This window comes from Atta colombica, unplaced genomic scaffold (assembly GCF_001594045.1).
Source record: "Atta colombica isolate Treedump-2 unplaced genomic scaffold, Acol1.0 scaffold83, whole genome shotgun sequence".
NCBI classification, from domain to species: Eukaryota; Metazoa; Arthropoda; class Insecta; order Hymenoptera; family Formicidae; genus Atta; species Atta colombica.
This window is the reverse complement of record NW_017259576.1, coordinates 592,025-600,832: the sequence shown is the minus strand read 5'-3', so window position 1 is coordinate 600,832 and position 8,808 is coordinate 592,025. Positions and strand designations below refer to the sequence as shown.

The window sequence follows — 8,808 nt, the reverse complement described above, 5'->3', positions numbered from 1 at the left end:
GTGGAGAGTGTGCGAGAATACGCGTTTCCGCGCGTCGATTCGTTACGTCCTCGTGCGCGAATTTCGAGCTTCGGGAAGGGCATCGTTGGTTTAGAGAAGACAAGAGATCGCCCGATTCCCCTCCTCCAACAAAATTAACAAAAAGGACCGATATATTGAAACGTCAAATTGTTACCTCGAGAGTGGTCAGGATTTTTAGTGAATCGCCACGAAAGATCGATGAGAAACGTGTGATCGATGAAAAATTAAAAAGATTCTCTCTCGATCGAAAGAGTTGGAAAGTGAAAGAAAGAAAGACGAGCGAGTTCGGAAAGTTGTAATCGCGCGTGGCGGGCGAATGCATGACAGATCATGGTTTCCGTGTCCGGACCCATATCCACGGGGATCCTAGCGGGACGCCTTTCTGGATCGCCGGGCTCGCGGCAGAATGGTGACGCGGAGGGCGAGAAGGATCTCAAGGTAGCGGAACGCACCAGAATCCGGCACGAATCTGATCTTTACGTCAGGCCCAGTTGGACGGACGCCGCGATAGCGTTGGATCAGCTCGAGAAGGTGAGAACTCGTACTATTATCCCCGTTCAATCGTCCTCCTCCGTCATCGACTCTTCCTGTCTATTTTTATCAATATCGTAATGAGATTTACGTCAATCTCGGAGTTTAACTTACTTTTTGTCTCTTTCTAATTCTTAGACTCTATTTCACAACTCATGGTTAACTCTTAATCGAGGTTCAACTTATTTCTCGTCCCTTTCCAATTTTAACATTAGAAAGAGGTGAGGAATAAGTTAAACTTCAGTTAAGAGTTGTGAAACTATGAGTTTCACAACTATGAGTTGTGAAACTGGGCTTTAGAAAGAGATAAACCGAGATTAAAGTTAATGCACACGATTTTTCGGTCGTTTAATAGATGCTGCACATGATGGATCATTCGTGTCTCTAATTAATTTTTATTATTTTAACAAAAATTATTAAGTAATTCTGAAATACATTGTTAAAATTTTCTGTTGAATTTTTAACATATTTCCCCGTGTTAATTTAATGAATTCGTTATTTAAATAATTTATGTTAAATTGATATTCAACATTTCTTGTTAAAAGATTTACGTGCTCCATTTATCGTAGCATAATAATTCGATAAATTGTTTTTTTTTTTAAAGTTTGCGAAAAGTTTGTAGAAACGTACGTTGATTGATGAAATTGAAAATATAACAATCCGGAGAATATTTGCGTAATTATTACCCGAAATCAATATATTAAAATATATAAAGCTAACATCTGACAGTCTGTATTAAAAGAATAAAGAAATATTTGAAATAACATAACATTCATTGAATCAAACACTTCTTGTATGTGCATTTAAATCGTCTCACTTAATTCAACGATATCATTCGAAAAAAATTCGAAAAAAAAATACATTTGTGAAATGAAACCGGAAACCAAACTTATCTAATTAGCAGCAAATGGTAATTTAATAAGTAATTTGATAAGAAAATTCGAAATCGTAGATATTCAGGAAGCAGTAAGAAAAATCCAGCTTGAAAGTCGATTGCCGTTTATCCTCCGACATTATTTACGTGTGAAATACTACGTTAACGAACATATTTATATTCCCTAACGTAAATATCAGAGAAATTAATTAAGACGATGAAATAATTTTTCCAATACGCCATGAGATATGAATATTGCTAAGACATGATATCGATTCTTATTACGCCAAATAGGTAGATGTAGATAATAGTTCGACATGGCATGTCGAACTATTATCTACATCTACCTATGTTCGCGTGGCCCTTTGGTATGTGGAGATAATCGCGTTAACTCAATGCAAATTATATTAACCGTTGGCGATAATGGCGCCGTTATTGCCTACTGGGCGTCGCGTTATCTTCGATCGGCGATTAACGAGGCGCACTTTGATGATCGAAAATGCATTTTAACGGCGGTTAGCGCTACTCGACTCTTATCGCCGTCGTCGGTGAAGCTGCCTCGAGAGCGGTATTATCGATGATGCCTCTACAGTCCGTTGCCACTGCCATAAAATGATACTCCTTGAAAGAGCAACGAATCTCTCCGTCTCTTCATTCCGTTCGTCGTAATCGTTTAATTATGTCATGAGGAAGTTTATACTGGGTGGTCCATTGCGGCTTAACCGGAAAAGTTGAGTAGAAGTTGATTCGACACGAAAGAAAATATTTCACGGTTGAATGAAATTTTTGTATTCAGAAGGTTTACCTCGAAAGAAAATTTTTTTAACTAGCGGTTTTCCTTTTTTAAATTGATGAAGATATTCAAGAAGAAATTTATAAAAGCTAAACTATTTATTTAGGACCACCTTTCATGAATTATCTATTTACAAAATGTCTTTGCATTACTATTCCTATACAGTGCATATCCATTGAATGTCAAGTTTCTAAGGGACTAAGCTATATGAACTGTAACGCAATGATTGATGAATGGAATTTTTATATTGGAAAATTTTGAAAGAGAAATTTTAAATGGCAGTTTTTCCTTTTGATGAAAAAAGTGTTAAAGAAAAAGTTGTAAAAAAATAAGTTGTTTATTTAGGATCACCTGTCTTTTTCAATGTATAATAATTCTGTTTGAAAGTATCTTTTCCATTAAACAATAGAAAAAGATAAATATAGTAGACTAATGAGAATCAGCAACGATAAACGGCGCAATTATTTAGTAAACAATCAATAATCAGATATTGGATTGATCAATAATCAGATATTGATGTCTTCTTTATTTTGTACAAAATAAAGAAAGAATACAAAATAAAGAAAACATCAATCCAATATCTGATTATTAATTGTTCACTAAATAATTGCGCCATTTATCGTTGCTGACTCTCATTAGTCTACTATATTTATCTTGTTTTGTTTAAAATTTGAAAGTCCTAATATAATTGTTATTATCTTTTCCATTATCACTGATTTATGAATTGTTTATTTCTAAAAATTGTTTATCTTCGCATTAATACCCATTCACGCACAATTTACCCGCAAACAGGCCAAATTTCTCCGGAGCTATGCGACTAACTGACGAGCTGTGAACTTTTCACATATGCGGGTGGTCTCGAGACATGTTTTTTGAAAGTACCGGATTGAAGGATCGATTTCCTGCCGAGACTCGCGGGACACGTCATCCCTGGCATTTCTTCTGTAACTAGTGAGATCTCTTGGAATCTGTCGCACACGGAACCGAGAGATCGGATCTTTCTCGCGAACGAAAATGTGCGTACGGTGTCGCGATGCCTGTTTCGATCTGGAACGATCACGCGTTAATATCGATTCGCTTTCCTTCGATCGGACCCGAGAGATTTTCCATCAAAATTGTACGATCTCGTGCGACCATTATCTCGTTTTTCGTAAATTCTGATACCTTTCGTTTATGAAGGAATATCGTCCCAGCGAACTGACAGAAAAATTAAATTTTGTATTACAATTACAGAGTTGCCACAAACTTAAGGAAATCAGAGGAATGTCAGGGAAATTAAAGAAAGTTATGGAATTTTAGGACAAGGACTTTGTAAAAATTCTGCATTATTGTCTCTTTATCCTATAGGTTGTACACACTGAATCTCTGGTATTTTGAAATAATGGAAAATAAAAACTACTAAACTTTCACATGTTAACAAACTTCTCTTAGTGAAGTAAATAGATCTTTTCGCGTTGCTTGCATTTTTTACATTTTTTATCTTTGTTTTCTTTCTTTTCAATGCTCGAATGTTTATTTATATTCCCATTGTAAGTGCAAAAATTTATAGGAATTTCAAACAATGCGAGCAAATCTAATATATTCTTAATATATATTTCTAGAAGAAGAAATCCAAGTGATTTTCAAATGTTTGATAATGTGAACATGTGGAAGTTGGATAATTTTTTTGTAAGAACTTTTTTTAGTTCACCTTTAAAATCACCAGAAATATGCACTCTCTAAAACTCTTAGACTGAATTGTCATTTTGAAGAATGAAGTCCCATTCTTGAAGAAAATTGAAAATTGAGCCACTCTCTTTCAAGGCTGGCATAATTTTCACTTCAAAGAATTTAGAGAGTACGATGTGTTCGTTTTTTATTTCTCATTTTTACAAACCATCGAAGATTTATCGTGTACATCCTTTTGATAGAAACATCGCGTTTCTAAAATGCGATGGAATTATAGATAGCAGATTCTTACGATTTTTATGTTTATTTTATAAGATCGCTGAATGTCCACATTTACTTGCAATAATATCTTCAATTTCTGTCTGTCCGCGTCATGTTTAAATTATATCCGTTTACTGTGACGAAAGGATGTTACATTAAATCCACGTTGGTGCTATTTTCAATTGCGTTCGACGTATCCCAGCCGATGGTCCGAGAAACGCGTACCTATAATAAGAGGCGAAGCGAGTAGCAAGCCTCGCGAACTTTTTGCTCGAATCGCGCTGGGTGGTCGCACGAGCGATTTTCACATCGCGGATGTACCGGGTCGTCTCGTTGAAATCTCATATTTTCGCTCATATTTTCGTCGAAACCAATTTTAGCGATATTAGATCGTAATTTTCGGTAACAATTATTCTACAAAATTTCTGATACTTATACGTTACTATGGCAATAGTATGGCATATAGTTAAACGATAAGTAAAAATTGTTGGTATTCATGTTTTTTTTTATTGAAATCAAGGAATGCAATACCTTGCGAGTAAACATCGATCGAAATGTTAGTTAAGATATCGTCTAATTGTAAGCAAACATTGATACACTGTTTAAATAATATTCCATTCAAATTAATACTCGTTAAATTTATAATTTTTTATTTATAATTGATAATATCGGCTTTATGCTAAAATCTAAATCAATATGAGTTGTATTAAAGCTAAAATCATCCGATATGCAGTCTTAAACTTTAACCAATAGTGTGTTTTTTGCAGTGTGAATTTTCGCAATTTCACATTGAAAAAAGGGTACTTAAAAGTTTACTTGTGAGAAATATATTTATTTCATTAAGGTAAATCTTTATTTATTAAATATGGTGACATAAAATTTTACTCCTGGCAAATAAGCCATCTGTTTTATTTTCTTATAATTACTGAAATATATTTTACCGAAATGTACAGTGACTCGCATTAATATTCGGACATCATAATAATAGAAATAATTTTTATAGAATTAAGAAATTTACGAAATTTATTTTTTAATCATTGGAAACGCTCATTATAAATGTAAGAAACATTAATTTTCTTTATTTAACTAATGCAGTTTTCAATGTAAAAAATATTAAATAAGTTAATCCTTAATTATAGAATTGCAAAAATATTCGGACACTCAATATATTTTGTATTTACTGATCCTCGGAAAGTTAGTTTATTCCTTATTTGTTTACCGTGAAGTAAATCATACAAAATATGTGACTTATTTCATGTTGAATGAATCTAATTTCCCCAAGATTATTATATAAGTTAACAGTGAAAATACGTAAAGGCAAAAATAGTTCATTTGATAAATGCCAACTTGTTATTTTTCATTATATAAAAAAGGCAAATCATATCGAAAAATCGGTAAATTAATAAATTTAAACATATTTTTTTACAATATTTGCTACCGTACTCTTAGTCAAATTTATTAATTGACTAAGAGTACGGTAACAAATATTGTAAAAAGATATATTCGTGAAGATAGCATTGAATCAATACTTCAGAAAGGACGTCCAAAATTACTTGACGGGATAAACGTAAAATTATTAGGAAAATAAAAATAAATCCTGGATTAAGTACTACAAAATTGACCTCAGAATTATACAAAGAAATTAGCAAGAAGGTACATCCTGATAGAGTTCGTCGAGCATTAAAAGAAAGTGATTATAACGGTTGAGAACTCATAAAAAGCCGTTTATAAATGAAGCGAATCAGAAGAAAAGATTAATTTTCACCAAGAAATTTATTTCTAAAGAACAAACATGGTGATGTAATATTCGCTGATGAGCAAATTTAACATTTTTGGATCTGACAGATGGAAAATGATATGACGAAAAGCAAACGAAGAATTCAAACTGAAATTTGAAGCCAACTATGACACACAGCAGTAGAAGTTTAATGGTTTGGGGTTGTATTTCAAGTAAAGGAGTGGATGAATTAGTTTTCATTGACGAAATTTTGGATAAATATTTAAGTATTCTAAAAGACAATTTAATAAAAAGTGCTAATAATATGAATATACGAAGTAGTTTCAAATTTTATCAAGCAATGATCCAAAACATAAATCGCAAATAGTATAAGAATATTTATTATACAAATATATTTATTATACTGTCCAAAAGTATTACATCCTCCACCGTCATCAAATTGAAATCTCATAGAAAATTTATGGAATTTATTAGCCTACAAAATCAAAAGAAGAATTAAAATTACGATTAAAAGAGGAACGCGCATTACACCAGATTATTTAACAAAAATTATTTCTAACATGCCTAAACATTTACAGCATGTTATTAAACAAAAAAGTTACCCAACAAAGTATTAAAATTATTATTATTTCGTTTTTATATATATTTATTATATCTAGTTAAGTGTCCGAATATTTTTGCGATACCAGAATTAAGCAAAATTCTGTCTATAGTTTAATATTCGAAACTGTATCATATAAATGTTATTATAGAAATAAAATTTATATTTCTAATAACTATAATGAATTTTTCAATTAAAAACAAAAGCCGTAAATTTCTTACTCTAATAAAAATTATGTTTAAAAGGTAATTTTTAAAGTATCATGATGTCCGAATATTAATGCGAGTCACTGTATTTCGTCATCACAACCGTCATCGCAAACAAATTTTTTCATAGCTCATAAATATCAAAGAAAACATCGTAAATAATTTTTACTTTGCAATACTTTGACATTTTTCTCTTGGTGCATTTATTATCGACCAAGACGTGATACAAGAGATGGAGAATTTTTAAGATTCCATGTCGCAGCAATTCGCACGATTGCACAATCGCGAGAGCGCCGATCACCGGTAGAAAAGAAGTGGTGACAGTCGGCGGGAGATAAAAAGACTAAAATTCGAGGTCGATGCTCCACTTTTCTTCCTGACGAGGCGGCTCGGCCGAAGAAGAGCTCTTCGTGCTTCGCGTTTATGCCGAATGAGTCAGTGAGTCAGTGGCCCCGGCCTCCACAAGGCGAATGTGCGTATGTGTGTGTGTACGTGCGTGCATGCGTGCGTGCGTGCATGCGTGCGTGCGCCGTACGTGCGGAGACGCATGCATACGGGCGTGTTTCCTTTTCTTCATCTTTTTCTCCTCCACAAAGAAGAGAGACTGACTCCTCCGGAAGGATTTATGTGCGGGATGATAATGGAACGTGATGAATTAGTTTCGTCGGTGCCGGGGAGTATTGAAGAGAGCGCGTGCATGTGGAAGCATGACGTGTTTCGTCGAAAATAATGCCATCAACCCGGTTTTTGACGTTGTCGTTGTGTACTTCGTCTCGTCCCCCTGAGAATCGACTTAATTTAGAACAATTAGCTCGATAAAGGCAGTTCTTTACATCGATAAAATAAATAATATTTTAATGCGGAGAAAGAAATAAGATAAAATTATATATGTTTACTGATTTAATTTTATTAAAGAAATTTTTAATCATAATCTTGTTTTATTTTAATTTATTACATGTGTAAAAGTGTTGATTAATCTTGACTATTTTTATTAGGACGATTTTAGGCAAAGAATGACTATCAAGAAAAAAGATTAAAAAAAAAAGATTCAATTAATTGAAAGATTCAATATAAGTAAATTGTCTATAAGTTTCCGTGATTGTGTTAATAATATATTTATAAGGTAAGATAAGATGTAATTCAAAAACATAATTGGAATGTATTTAGCGTAATTATATCTTATAAATATATTATTATCCTTCCTTTCATTTACATCACTGTTTTTGTCACTAACATTGTTTGCACTGTGCAGGGTCTTTCATGCCAATATCAAATTGCTTCTACTAAATAAAATAATTATGAAAACAAAGTATCCAAATTATAGATATTATCACAAAATTTTTTTAATATTTAGAAACAATAAGATATTTGTGAAGCTCATTAAATAAGCAAAAAAAAAAGAATATTTGATTACTGTAATAATTTAAAATAAGTTTAACTTCTTTCAATTTTCTTTTTCGTTTTTCTCGCAATATAAAAGCTTGTTTTTTTGCGTATAATTGCATTCTAGAATTTGCGGAAATGCCTATTCGCGATTAGTTTGTCAATTCGGTAATGGAGTTTCGCTTTTAACGGAACGATCCAAACGCGGCGCCGAACGCACTGATCAAAATTGATTTATTCTCATTGAGAATGCAACTCGATCGCGTCGGATCAACCTTGGCCTTGCATCGCACGCAACAAGTATGTGTACATACGGTGCGCGCGCTCGCCGGCGTAGCCCGAATGTTTACAGAATACGTGGATCCGTTATCATCACTGCGTCACACATACGAGCTCGCGCGCCAGAGTTCATTTACTCCAATTTGTTTACGTTCACGAGGAACGATTCAACCACGGGGTACTAGCCTCGACCTGCTGCATCTCGGTGTTCGTACATATTTCATATATGTATGCGGGACGATTGTGAGTATCAATTGTTGTATTGATGAACGGAAAATGTTTACCTTTTGTTTATTACGATTTTAAATATTACTATGATTGCAGCAGTAGACTATTTTCAGAAAATCTCTTATTTATCTCTCTCTTTTAAGAGAAAAAAAATTAAGAGATTTTCTGAAAATTGTCTATTACTATGTTTTTTTATTATGTTCTTAAAATGGGATCTTTTTATGA

At 33.1% G+C, this 8,808-nt stretch overlaps 1 protein-coding gene across 1 annotated transcript in view; it reads left to right on the top strand.

Annotated features, from left to right (window-relative positions):
• Positions 1-229: 229 nt before the first annotated feature.
• The window catches only part of LOC108692851 (protein patched), a 50,431-nt gene continuing 41,852 nt past the window's right edge, over positions 230-8,808 (top strand). Inside the window, exon 1 of the mRNA XM_018201355.1 lies at positions 230-552. Coding sequence (XP_018056844.1) covers positions 352-552 — 201 coding nt within the window. The 5' untranslated portion in view covers positions 230-351. The remainder of the gene's footprint in view (positions 553-8,808) is intronic.